Raw genomic sequence first — 14,555 nt, 5'->3', positions numbered from 1 at the left:
GCATCACGAATGCATACAGGTACTGAAACAGAACCGCAGAGAGCATGATCAGACCTGGAAGTGGCTGGCCACGACGAGGGTGCTTTTACGGCGGCGATAAACTGATTTGGGGGAAAACGACGATTCTCCGGCTAGGGGGGCTAATCGGAGACAGGAGTGGTGGCTATGGCTTCGCAATTTAGAGACGAAGGTCGGAGCTTGGTTGATTTGAGCGAAGGGAGCGAGGATGTGGTGAATTTATAGCCGCGGTGAGTCACTGCCGCGGCCATGGTGATAGCCATCACCGGCCTTAGCTGGCGATCAACTGCGGCGTCAAGCGATAGCTATTCTCACGCGTTTGCCACGTCCCCGCCGCGACAGTAACGCAGTCACATCCGCGCGGCGTGGATGAACGGAGGGGAGCGACGCTGATGACCGGATATGGCCAGAATGAGAAGTGGCTGCGTGGCAGCCGGAGTTATTGCTCTCCACCGCGGCGACCTTACCCGGAGCAAAAAGATCTTCGCACGGAGATGCTCGCCGCCCGATTATCCCGACCCCAGCGCGAATCACGGCGCGGTTAGGTCGCCGGCGGTGAGGACAGCCGCGCTGGCGGTCTGATCCCCAACAGTCACTATACCATGGCACATCTTCATCAGTCGCCCTGACAGAGCACTTTGGAGCACCATTTTCTCCCAAATTTCTATGGCAACATCCCCGAGTCTCTGCATCAAAGTTGTAGTGCTACATACCAGCTACAAATCGACTATAGGGATTAAACTTAGTTGAGCACTGGATCATGCTCAGAATTGAGCTTGAAGTTGCTGTCAGTCCACTGTTAGTCTGAAAATTCAGACCTTAACAGCCTAACAGCCAGATTTTGAGCTTAATTATTTCTAATTTCTTCTTAACAACTGAGCTCACATTCTTAAGCAAAGGTGTTCTACTTAGTTTGGTCTACAATTTTGATGTGGTGCCCTAGGGCAAAAACCCTAGAGTTTGAAAGTTACAAGGCTCCAAAGTTGAGCTCATCAATCTAAAATTCAGACTTAGCATGAAATCACAACTAGGGGCCTTTTTGCAAATGAATCCAAATCTTAGGGTTTGGCTACCAAATTCACACCTTAGTGAATCAAGTGACTTAAGATACTTTATTAACTTGGTTTTTGCACTTTAGTCCAAATGTGCATCAATTTTGCACATAAGCCCCTAGGGTTTGAATTTAGGGTTTTTCAGGGTTTCAAATGGGGTTTTTGGTATCCAGGGGTATAAAAGTGATTCAAGTTCATTTTTGGGAACATTTTATGACTATTCCCCTAAAGCTTTTAGGTTTTCGCAAATTGGGTTAAGTTTTACCCCTTTGATCCTTATTTAGGGTTAAGTTCCCTATCCAGGGTTCTATTTGCAAAGTGCTATAACAATACAACTTGTTTGAAATTTTTGCCTAGTGAATGCACTCTAGGTGTGTCAAACCTATGCAATGCCAATGCTTATGATGCCATGCTCAAGTTTTAGTTGCAGTAACACCAGAGGTGTTACATGCTCTGAGAATTCCCGAAGGTGCGAAGTTTGGCTTGGAGTCCCCTGGTGCACCGGACACTGTCCGGTGGCATACCGGACAGTCCGGTGCGCCAGACCAAGGCAGCCTTCGGTTATCCCTTGCTCTCTTTGTGTGAACCCAATTCTTGGTCTTTTTATTGGCTAAGTGTGAATCTTTGGCACCTGTATAACTTATATACTAGAGCAAACTAGTTAGTCCAATTATTTGTGTTGGGCAATTCAACCACCAAAATCAATTAGGAAATAGGTGTAAGCCTAATTCCCTTTCAATCTCCCCCTTTTTGGTGACTGATGCCAACACAAACCAAAGCAAGTATAGAAGTGCATAATTGAACTAGTTCGCATAACGTAAGTGCAAAGGTTACTTGGAATTGAGCCAATATAAATACTTATAAGATACACATAGATTGTTTCTTTATTTTTAACATTTTGGACCACGCTTGCACCACATGTTTTGTTTTTGCAAATTCTTTTGTAAATCCTTTTCAAAGTTCTTTTGCAAATAGTCAAAGGTAAATGAATAAGATTTTGCGAAGCAATTTCAAGATTTGAAATTTTCTCCCCTTGTTTCAAATGCTTTTCCTTTGACTAAACAAAACTCCCCCTAAATGAAATTCTCCTCTTAGTGTTCAAGAGGGTTTTGAGATATCAATTTTGAAAATACTACTTTCTTCCCCTTTTGAACACAATAAGATACTAATTTGAAATTTACCAATAAAAATCATTAGTTTTTAAAATTAGGTGGCGGTGCGGTCCTTTTGCTTTGGGCTAATACTTTCTCCCCCTTTGGCATGAATCGCCAAAAACGGATATTTTGAGTGAGATATAAGCCCTTTCAATTACTTTCTCCTCCTTTGGTCATAAGTAAATGAGTGAAGATTATACCAAGGTAGGAGAGATGCTCGGAGCGACGGCGAAGGATGAGTTCCGGAGTTAAAGCCTTTGTCTTCGCCGAAGATTCCAATTCACTTTCAATACACCTATGACTTGGTTTGAAATATACTTGAAAACATATTAGTCATAGCATATAAAAGAGATATGATCAAAGGTATATTAATGAGCTGAGTGTGTAAGACATCAAAAGAAGTTCCTAGAATCAAGAATATTTAGCTCATGCCTAAGTTTGTTAAAAGTTTGTTCATCAAGTGACTTGGTAAAGATATCGGCTAATTGATCTTTAGTGTTAATATATGCAATCTCGATATCTCCCTTTTGTTGGTGATCCCTTAAAAAGTGATACCAAATGACTATGTGTTTAGTGCGGCTATGCTCAACGGGATTATCCGCCATGCGCATTGCACTCTCATTATCACATAGAAGAGCAACTTTGGTTAATTTGTAACCATAGTACCTAAGAGTTTGCCTCATCCAAAGCAATTGCGCGCAACAGTGGCCTGCGGCAATATACTCGGCTTCGGCGGTAGAAAGAGCTACGGAATTTTGCTTCTTTGAAGCCCAAGACACCAAGGATCTTCCCAAGAACTGGCAAGTCGCCGATGTTCTCTTTCTATTAATTTTACACCCCGCCCAATCGGCATTCGAATAACCAATTAAATCAAAAGTGGATCCCCTAGGATACCAAAGCCCAAACTTAGGAGTATAAACTAAATATCTCAAGATTCGTTTTACGGCCGTAAGGTGAGCTTCCTTAGGGTCGGCTTGGAATCTTGCACACATGCATACGGAAAGCATAATATCCGATCGAGATGCACATAAATAGAGTAAAGAGCCTATCATCGATAGGTATACCTTTTGATCCATGGACTTACCTTCCGTGTCGAGGTCGAGATGCCCATTGGTTCCTATGGGTGTCTTGATGGGTTTGGCATCCTTCATACCAAACTTGCTTAGAATGTCTTGAGTATACTTCGTTTGGCTTAGGAAGGTGCCCTCTTGGAGTTGCTTCACTTGAAATCCCAAGAAGTACTTCAACTCCCCCATCATTGACATCTCGAATTTTTGTGTCATGATCCTACTAAATTCTTCACATGTAAACTCGTTAGTAGACCCAAATATAATATCATCAACATAAATTTGGCATACAAACAAGTCATTTTCAAGAGTTTTAGTGAATAAAGTAGGATCGGCCTTTCCGACTTTGAAGCCATTATCTATAAGGAAATCTCTAAGGCATTCATACCATGCTCTTGGGGCTTGCTTGAGCCCATAAAGCGCCTTAGAGAGTTTATAAACATGGTTAGGATACTCACTATCTTCAAAGCCGGGAGGTTGCTCAACATAGACCTCTTCCTTGATTGGTCCATTGAGGAAGGCACTTTTCACGTCCATTTGATAAAGCTTGAAGCCATGGTAAGTAGCATAGGCTAATAATATGCGAATTGACTCAAGCCTAGCTACGGGTGCATAGGTTTCACCGAAATCCAAACCTTCGACTTGTGAATATCCCTTGGCCACAAGTCGGGCTTTGTTCCTTGTCACCACACCATGCTCGTCTTGCTTGTTGCGGAAAACCCACTTGGTTCCTACAACATTTTGATTAGGACGTGGAACCAAATGCCATACCTCATTCCTAGTGAAGTTGTTGAGCTCCTCTTGCATCGCCACCACCCAATCCGAATCTTGAAGTGCTTCCTCTACCCTGTGTGGCTCAATAGAGGAAACAAAAGAGTAATGTTGACAAAAATGAGCAACACGAGATCTAGTGGTTACCCCCTTGTGAATGTCGCCGAGGATGGTGTCGACGGGGTGATCTCGTTGGATTGCTTGGTGGACTCTTGGGTGTGGCGGCCTAGGTTCTTCATCCTCCTTGTCTTGATCATTTGCATCTCCCCCTTGATCATTGCCGTCATCTTGAGGTGGCTCATTTGATTGATCTTCTCTTTCATCAACTTGAGCCTCATCCTCATTTTGAGTTGGTGGAGATGCTTGCGTGGAGGAGGATGGTTGATCTTGTGCATTTGGAGGCTCTTCGGATTCCTTAGGACACACATCCCCAATGGACATGTTCCTTAGCGCGATGCATGGAGCCTCTTCATCACCTATCTCATCAAGATCAACTTGCTCTACTTGAGAGCCGTTAGTCTCATCAAACACAACGTCACAAGAAACTTCAACTTGTCTAGAGGACTTGTTGAAGACTCTATATGCCCTTGTGTTTGAGTCATATCCTAGTAAAAAGCCTTCTACAGTCTTAGGAGCAAATTTAGATTTTCTACCTCTTTTAACAAGTATAAAGCATTTGCTACCAAAGACTCTAAAATATGAAATATTTGGCTTTTTACCGGTTAGGAGTTCATATGATGTCTTCTTGAGGATTCGGTGTAGATATAATCGGTTGATGGCGTAGCAGGCGGTGTTGACTGCCTCGGCCCAAAACCGATCCGAAGTCTTGTACTCATCAAGCATGGTTCTTGCCATGTCCAATAGAGTTCTATTCTTCCTCTCCACTACACCATTTTGTTGTGGGGTGTAGGGAGAAGAGAACTCATGCTTGATGCCCTCCCCCTCAAGGAAGCTTTCAATTTGAGAGTTCTTAAACTCCGTCCCGTTGTCGCTTCTTATTTTCTTGATCCTTAAGCTGAACTCATTTTGAGCCCGTCTCAAGAATCACTTTAAGGTTTCTTGGGTATGAGATTTTTCCTGCAAAAAGAACACCCAAGTGAAGCGAGAATAATCATCCACAATAACTAGACAGTACTTACTCCCGCCGATGCTTATGTAAGCAATCGAGCCGAATAGGTCCATGTGTAGGAGTTCCAGTGGCCTGTCAGTCGTCATGATGTTCTTGTGTGGATGATGAGCACCAACTTGCTTCCCTGCTTGGCATGCGCTACAAATCTTGTCTTTCTCAAAATGAACATTTGTTAATCCTAAAATATGCTCTCCCTTTAGAAGCTTATGAAGATTCTTCATCCCAACATGGGCTAGTCGGCGGTGCTAGAGCCAACCTATGTTAGTCTTAGCAATTAAGCAAGTGTCGAGTTCAGCTCTATCAAAATCTACCAAGTATAGCTGACCCTCTAACACTCCCTTAAATGCTATTGAATCATCACTTCTTCTAAAGACAGTGACACCTACATCAGTAAAAAGACAGTTGTAGCCCATTTGACATAATTGAGAAACGGAAAGCAAATTGTAATCTAAAGAATCTACAAGAAAAATATTGGAAATGGAATGGTCAAGTGATATAGCAATTTTACCCAATCCTTTGACCAAACCTTGGTTTCCATCCCCGAATGTGATTGCTCTTTGGGGATCTTGGTTTTTCTCATAGGAGGAGAACATCTTCTTCTCCCCTGTCATGTGGTTTGTGCACCCGCTATCGATGATCCAACTTGAGCCCCCGGATGCATAAACCTACAAAACAAGTTTAGTTCTTGACTTTAGGTACCCAAATGGTTTTGGGTCCTTTGGCATTAGACACAAGAACTTTGGGTACCCAAACACAAGTCTTTGACCCCTTGTGCTTGCCCCCAACATATTTGGCAACTACCTTGCCGGATTTGTTAGTTAAAACATATGATGCATCAAAAGTTTTAAATGAAATGTCATGATCATTTGATGCACTAGGAGTTTTCTTCTTAGGCAACTTAGCACGGGTTGGTTGCCTAGAACTAGATGTCTCACCCTTATACATAAAAGCATGGTTAAGGCCAGAGTGAGACTTTCTAGAATGAATTCTGCTAATTTTGCTCTCGGGATAACCGACAGGGTATAAAATGTAACCCTCGTTATCCTGAGGCATGGGAGCCTTGCCCTTAACAAAGTTGGACAATTTCTTAGGAGGGGCATTAATTTTGACATTGTTCCCCTTTTGGAAGCCAATGCCATTCTTGATGTCAGGGCGTCTCCCACTATAAAGCATACTACGAGCAAATTTAAATTTTTCATTTTCAAGTTCATGCTCGGCAATTTTTGCATCTAACTTTGCTATATGATCATTTTGTTGTTTAATTAATACCATATGATCATGAATAGCATCAATATCAACATCTCTACATCTAGTGCAAATAGAAGTATGTTCAACGGTAGATGTAGAGGGTTTGCTAGATTTTAATTCTACAACCTTAGCATGCAATATATCATTTTTACTTCTAAGGTCGGAAATGGAAGCATTGCAAACATCAAGTTCTTTAGCCTTAGCAAGCAATTTTTCATTCTCAATCCTAAGGCTAGCAAGAGAAATGTTTAATTCTTCAATCTTAGCAAGCAAATCATCATTATCATTTCTAAGATTGGGAATTGAAACATCACAAACATTTGAATCAACCTTAGCTAACAAATTAGCATTCTCATTTCTAAGGTTGTCTATAGTCTCATGGCAAGTGCTTAGCTCACTAGATAGTTTTTCACATTTCTCTACTTCTAGAGCATAAGCATTTTTCACCTTAATATGTTTTTGTTTTCTTTAATAAGGAAGTCCTCTTGAGTGTCCAAGAGATCATCCTTCTCATGAATAGCACTAATCAGTTCATTTAATTTTTCCTTTTGTTGCATGTTTAGGTTGGCAAAAAGAGTACGCAAATTATCTTCCTCATCACTAGCATTATCATCGCTAGAAGACTCATATCTAGTGGAGGATCTGGATTTAACCTTCTTCTTTTTGCCGTCCTTTGCCATGAGGCACTTGTGGCCGACGTTGGGGAAGAGAAGTCCCTTGGTGATGGCGATGTTGGCGGTGTCCTCGTCGGAGGAGGAGTCGCTAGAGCTTTCGTCGGAGTCCCACTCGCGACAAACATGGGCATCGTCGCCCTTCTTCTTGTAGTACCTCTTCTTCTCCTTTCTTCTCCCCTTCTTGTCGTCGCCCCTGTCATAGTCACTAGATAGTGGACATTTTGCAATAAAATGACCGGGCTTACCACATTTGTAGCAAACTTTCTTGGAGCGGGGCTTGTAATCTTTCCCCCTCCTTTGCTTGAGGATTTGGCGGAAGCTCTTGATGACGAGCGCCATTTCCTCGTTGTCGAGCTTGGAGGCGTCGATGGGTGTTCTACTCGATGTAGACTCCTCCTTCTTCTCCTCCGTCGCCTTAAATGCGACCGGTTGTGCTTCGGACGTGGAGGGACCATCAAGCTCATTGATCTTCCTTGAGCCTTTGATCATGAACTCAAAGCTCACAAAATTCCCGATCACTTCCTCGGGAGTCATTAGTGTATATCTAGGATTGCCACGAATTAATTGGACTTGAGTAGGGTTAAGGAAAATAAGTGATCTTAGAATAACCTTAACCATTTCGTGGTCATCCCATTTTTTGCTCCCGAGGTTGCGCACTTGGTTTACCAAGGTTTTGAGCCGGTTGTACATGTCTTGTGGCTCCTCCACTTGGCGAAGACGGAAGCGACCGAGCTCCCCCCTCGATCGTCTCCCGCTTGGTGATCTTGGTTAGCTCATCTCCTTCGTGCGCGGTCTTGAGCACGTCCAAACTTCCTTGGCACTCTTTAATCCTTGCACCTTGTTATACTCCTCTCGACTTAGAGAGGCGAGGAGTATAGTTGTGGCTTGGGAGTTGAAGTGCTCGATTTGGGCTACCTCGTCCTCATCATAATCCTCATCACCTACGGATGGTACCTGTGCTCCAAACTCAACAACATTCCATATACTTTTGTGTAGTGAGGTTAGGTGAAATTTCATCAAATCACTCCACCTAGCGTAATCTTCACCGTCAAAGGTTGGCGGTTTGACTAATGGAACGGAAAGTAATGGAGTATGTTTAGAAATGCGAGGGTAGCGTAAGGGGATCTTACTAAACTTCTTGCGCTCATGGCGCTTAGAAGTAATGGATGGCGCGTCGGAGCCGGAGGTGGAAGGTGATGAAGTATCGGTCTCGTAGTAGACCACCTTACTCATCTTCTTTTTCTTGTCGCCACTCCGATGCGACTTGTGGGAAGAGGGTTTTGTGGCGGAACCGCCCAAATTATTCCAGCTTAAGTGCCCAAGTCTCGCCTTAGAGGCAACGACACACTTAAATCGGAATAACCCGTCAGTCCCTCGGATCTAGTCCGATAAAAGCCACTTATCCAGGATCGAATACCACTAGCTCACTCGAAGGTGAGGCACAGAGAAATACAATAAAGCATAATACCACAAATTAAGAAAGTATCATTAGTGATTACATTATCGGAGTTTCAGAAATAATAACCATAAATTTTAATGTAGCGAAAATAACTAACGGAGAAAACCGAGTAACATGGCGAAGCCTGGCCACGCTACTCCTCCCGGTCCTCTCCTGCGGAAGCAATAACCCACTTGACCGTCTATCCCGGTGGCAGGGATGGAGGCCAAGTCACACCAGCAACCAATCATCCTAAGGAGTACCTGCAAAAATTGTGCCACAAGCAAGGCTGAGTATACTAATACTCAGCTAGACTTACCCGGTGTGAGGAGTCTACTCCTCTACCTCTAGACCATGCAGCTGTTTGGCTGAGGGGTTTGGTTTGCCAAAAGCACTAGCTGAGTCTAAAAACAAGTTTTAGCTTTTCAAGTTCTAGAATAATAATTTAGACTAGATGAGAACCTATCTATTCATACATGGTATCAAACATTATATCAATCAACATCTTTTTCCAGTCATCTCATTTCCACTTATTACTCAATGCAGTACAATGGATCAAGCAGTCTCATTAGCTGCGAGAAGCAGACGATTCGAATCGAGTTTTATCCTTGCAAGGTAAACCTAAACACACGACATGTCAGGGCACTCCGTCCCCACACATGTCAACCGTCCCCATCGATTCCCCGTTCGCGTCCAGGCCTCACCGCCTTGGCATACAATGCTCCACTGACCCCGGCCGCCGCCGTGCAGTGGCCGCACTTGTACCCACCATATCTAGAATGGGAGACCCAGTCTCAGGTCGCGTGAGGGATAAAGTCCGCGCCCGGCTTCACTCAGGTACTAGGTTTACCGGTTACCATTTTTCCCGACATGTGCTTAGTACGTTCAAAAGCTTGACACATGTATCCGCACGTTAATCCTTATTCCAATTTCGTCTCATAGACAACGCATCCCCATGGATCCGTGTCCACAGACCATCATCATTCAATTATCAAAATGGATACAACCAATTCCTGACCTCGCGCGAGTGCTAGAAAAATCACTTGACTTCTACCGAGATCCTGATTTAGCATAGCAGCTACTCGACCTAGCATACTAGTATCCATCTCAAAAGGAATCCTGAGTTCATGCAACTAGGGTTTCAGACAACTCCTACACTTAAGTGCACGGTACAAGCCTACAAATATTAAGTGTTGTAAAATAGCATATATAACGGTTATGCATAAAACCGGGGCTTGTCTTTAATTTAACACTTAGATAGTGTTTGCTGGGGGGTACTCTCTTGGCGAGCATCCACTGGTTAAGTCCATCCTTCCTTGGGTCGTCCACCAACTGCATCTTGTGGTTGGCACCACATCACTTGCACGATCACCACCTCTCGGTCCTAAATGAGATGCAGGATGCATATGTATGAATATGATGAAAATAGCACAAGATATTGAAGACACAGTAGCGAACTAAACACTAAATTGTAAGACACCGTGAACAACCACACGTTAGCATTAGTTATCTATACATTATCGGCGTTCAACATTAACACCATTGAAAGGACCACAACATTTTATTTATTTACGCAACACAACTACGACATCACAAGTATGAACATTTATTTAATTTGCTACGATTTTTCATTAGTTCTTCTATTAATCACACAAAAGCATCACCAACCACACAAGTCCAACCAAGACAACATAAACTTAACTACGACATAGGCATTACTAACTACGGAACTCCTATATCACAATCAACTAGAGCAAGAAACATATAAAGCATAACACACATGCATTATTAAGCTTAGTCATGGCAAGTCTATATTAATTTAGTGTTAACCAACCATTTTTAGCCAAAAGGGTGAACTAACAATCAAATAAGCACTAGCAGAATTTTTGTATAGCAATACAGCAGTTACTTGTTTTAACCATAACTCTTCAATTATTAGTCCAAAAATATAAAACTAGGACTTTCTGGAAAGCTTAAGAAGTGCTCTACAACTTTGGTATTGTCATCTCAACATGATTAAACACTTAGCAAGGTCGAATTGTGCAAACACAGTAGCTCTGTCCAGATTTGGACAGATTCAGAATTGCAACTTCAAAAATTCACAACTGAAGATTCAGACATGCAAACAAATTGATCCTAGACTTTCTGGAAAGGTAATAAAATTTTCTACATATCATTTATAAACATCTCAAGATGATTCAATATTTAACTAAGGACAAAAGACACTAGAAGGATTTGCTGTCCAGAATTGGGCAGATTCAGTCTTCAGACTTTAAACATCCATAACTTAATCTTCAGATCACCAAAAAGAGTGATCCAAGACTTTTTGGAAAGCTCAGCAAAAGTACTACGCAACTTTTATAATCACCTAGAAGTGATTCAATGTTTAACTAAATCAAACAACACAATTTTCGAAATCTGTTCTGACGGTGGACAGAACATAGCAACCAGTTTGTAAAATTCATAACTCTTAAACTGTTAGGCCTATGGTTGTGAAATTTTAACACAAGCAAGATAAGAAAAGCATCTACAACTTTCTTATAACGACCATGAACAGATTGTAACATTAAATTAGGCAAACAATACAGTTTCTGAAATCTGTACAGAATTTGGACAGATTCAGTTACTGAATTTATAAAAAGCATAACTCCTAAACGATCAGACTTATGACTGTCAAATTTTAATACCAGCAAGATAATAAAGTTATCTACCACTTTTCTATAGCACATATCTACAGAAAATACAATTTAGTTCATCAAACATACAGCACAACGAAAACAATGCGTGCAGCCCAAAACATCAACTAATAAAATTCAGCTCCTATTCACTTAAAAATTGCCGCGTTCTAGAGACTTGAATTATTTTAACACCTTACCATTTGTTAAAGTTGAAACAATCAAATTAGAACCAACAAGTAGACTTACTAATTTTATACAATTTATTTTGTGCACTAGAATTGCCATACACAATTAGCAACGCATCTACCACAATAATCTTACCCGACATATATGTGTTTATCGATGCGCTCTTCACATAGTAATTTGCAGTTTAACTTGGGCATCACATGAACACTACTAATTTTTACCCGCGACTGTAACCATGCGCATTTAGACTACAACAAGCAATTTATCGCGATTACGCGCTTAACTAAAGTCGTCCAACAATTCGGCTAACTAGAGTAACGACATAGCCCGCTAAATAACATACACGTCGGCTTGCCAATTATTATCACTATCTAAGGCACAACATACATCACAACATTTTTATAAACATACATATTCAAATGTATATTCACACATCGACCAAATCATACGAACCGTAAACCACTAATCTCTAACTCGAAACCATCATGCGCTTACTTCCCAATTCATGATCGTATATATGTTTATCATACGAACCGAGTATTTCAATAATTATCCTAAAACAACTAACTCCATTACACACTTGTATCACAACCCTATTGGATTTACTTGGAGTGTCCGCTAGAAATTGTGAGCACAATCATACACTATATGTGAAGCCTAATTTATCAAACGCACAATACGCATCGTATCGACTCGACTTAATAATATAGAGAAAGCGACGACTACTTTGGCATGTCACCACCTTTCTATATAAACCAAAACAATTTCTATTATCGACTAAGAGTTCTAAGTATTAAATACATTATTACTTTCCACGCGTAAATAAACCTCAATTTAACACCAGTGACACCGATGGATTTTTTTACTAAACCCATCATGCGCATAACCTCGTCTCGCATACAACCATATGGTGGCGTGCACTCGAGACACTTCGATCATCGGAGCGTAACCACTAGTATATGAACTCCGACACTCAAGTCTTAACAATTCATCCTCTATGCAAACTAGCATTTTCTAAACTTCTTGTCACATCAATAAATATACTCTCGGTATAATCACGAATCACAGCACATTGCATAGAACAATTATACTTTTCACATAAACACATATTGACGCATTTCCCAAAACATAATCCGCATTTTGTAACTTAGTTTTTCGCATCAAACAACGCATTGCATATTTTCCTATCAAATATATATAAAAATATCCGAGTTCTTTTCTACTTCAGTTTCTTCTTTACACGCGTCCATTCATACAATTATACTTTCACGCACATGTTCATGTCATCGACTAAATCGTAAATAAAACAAAAGCAACCTGGCCGGATCGGTGAGTCGCATGTGCTGTCCACCGGCTCGCATTGCGTCGCATAGGCATAGCACGAGGCGCGACATCGACGGAGGACTGCGATTAACACACACATTTAAATGTACATTTTATTGATTTGGTACTTAGAGAATCGAGGGGTACGGGACAACGAGGAGCTCACCGCGGATTGACGGCATTGCGACGGGGACTGTGCAGATCGACGGCGAAGCGAGACGCGGAGACGTCGGGGTTGCATGGATCGACGACACGGCTGCTCTTGACGAACACTCGCGCAAGTGACATGGCATGGGGGCAGTAGCGTGCACTGAGGGGCATTTCGTCGAGCAGACCGAGTGAAGAGGAGAGTGGCTTGGGGCTTGCTGTTGTGGTTAGCATGGTGAGTAGAGCACCACCATGGCTACGTATTGGGGAACTGATGCACGAGCTGCTGCTCGGATTCAGATGGGGCGGACAGCGAGGTAGAGCATGCCGGCAACGGTGCGCAGAGCGCGCCATGAGGGGAAACGCAGGGGCAAGTGACCATGGGGATATCAGCAGGGGAGCCATCGACGAGATGGAGGATGGGACTAGCTCGACACTGCTACAGCACGCCATAGGGAGCAGGAGCGATGAGGGAGATGCAGGGGACCCAGGCGCCATGGCTATCCGCAAGACAAGGGGAGGCTGGAGCGGACCTTGGGTGCGGCATTGGAGGATCTCCTTGCGCGCACTGGACTAGAGGAGGGCCCGCGCCATGGGAGAAGGTCGTGGCCTAGAGGTTAAAGACAAAACCGAGCAGGGAAATGGAGGTTAGGGGAGGAAGAGCTGCTGCTCCCCTGCGCCATGGATCCGATGGGGAAGGGGCGTCTGAACCATGGGAGCTCGACCATGGAGGAGAGGGGTCGCCGGACCTGGGGGCATCGCCGGAGAGCAGCACCATGGGGAAACGGCCTTCCCTGCGGCATGTGCTCAATGGAATAGGGTGCGCTGGTGAAGGAATGGAGCAGAGGGTGCTCGAAGCTAGACCGGATAGAGCTCCGGGTGCCTGGAGTCCGTCGTCCATCGAGGTCAGAGCACTACGCACCCAGCGCACCAGGGGCAGGGGCAGGATGGTTGGCGGCCATGGGGAGGCAAGCTCGAGGAAATCCACGGCGAGGGGATTGCCGGACTTGGGGCAAGAAATTCTGGGCGAGCAGGGATAGGGCGAATTGGATCCGGCCTGGAGCTGGACGGCGTGGGGGAGAAGTTCCTGCGCCTAGGAATGGAGGGGGAAGGGATTTGCGTGCGCTATGGCAGAGCTCCGAGCGGGGAGGAGAAAGGAGAGGGGTCGAACGCCATGGAGGCTCTGCTCCTGCTGGGGGAGAAGGGCTCCCTGCTGCCAAACGCCGTGGAGAATGGGGGCTCGGTAGAGAGAGGAGCAGGGGGCGTCGAGGAAGAAGACAGGGTGATGCTTCTGCGCTAAGGACAGAGGGAGGAGGAAGAACTACGGTTGCAGGTGGATTTAACGTGACGCTGCAGGCAACCCATTGGTCAGGATTGGGCGGCGAGCCGCAGTGGCCAAGCCAGCGGTGGCCGGGCACTGGCCATGGGCGACGGTGGCAGACTTTCTGTGCCCCACGGTGGCACTGCCGACTGTGGCGTGCGGGCACGAGAGAGAAAAAGGGATGGATGTTGGCGTATAGTGGATGGGGCTGGCCGCCGGCGTGCGCGAGAAAACAGAGAGAGAGAGAGAGTGGGGTTGTATTTGAGGAGGGGCTGATTACTTAGGAGCTAAGTAATCTTTATTTTATTTCTCTGAGACAAGAGCTCCCGTATGAGTTGTTTATCAAGAC

At 43.8% G+C, this 14,555-nt stretch overlaps 1 protein-coding gene across 3 annotated transcripts; it reads right to left on the bottom strand.

Moving 5' to 3' along the window:
- Nucleotides 1–8,565: 8,565 nt before the first annotated feature.
- Nucleotides 8,566–14,354, bottom strand: LOC103626576 (uncharacterized). 3 transcript variants are annotated; one of them, XM_008646990.4, is made up of 3 exons: nucleotides 12,905–14,354; nucleotides 12,733–12,819; nucleotides 8,566–8,814 (listed from the first exon to the last, which is right to left on the bottom strand). In XM_008646990.4, the coding sequence occupies exons 1-3, from the start codon at nucleotides 13,381–13,383 to the stop codon at nucleotides 8,799–8,801; spliced, it is 582 nt and encodes a 193-aa protein (XP_008645212.1). In that variant the 5' UTR covers nucleotides 13,384–14,354; the 3' UTR covers nucleotides 8,566–8,798. The 3 variants fall into 3 exon arrangements, with proteins under 3 accessions (XP_008645212.1, XP_008645211.1, XP_008645210.1); XM_008646989.4 differs by lacking the exon at nucleotides 8,566–8,814 and adding an exon at nucleotides 9,459–9,935 and having other exon boundaries at nucleotides 12,905–14,353; XM_008646988.4 differs by lacking the exon at nucleotides 8,566–8,814 and having other exon boundaries at nucleotides 12,533–12,819; nucleotides 12,905–14,353.
- Between the last annotated feature and the right edge of the window lie 201 nt (nucleotides 14,355–14,555).

Source organism: Zea mays, chromosome 5 (genome assembly GCF_902167145.1).
Source record: "Zea mays cultivar B73 chromosome 5, Zm-B73-REFERENCE-NAM-5.0, whole genome shotgun sequence".
Classification (NCBI taxonomy): domain Eukaryota; kingdom Viridiplantae; phylum Streptophyta; class Magnoliopsida; order Poales; family Poaceae; genus Zea; species Zea mays.
Note: the sequence above shows the minus strand (reverse complement) of the source record. Positions and strands in the feature narration are given on the sequence as shown.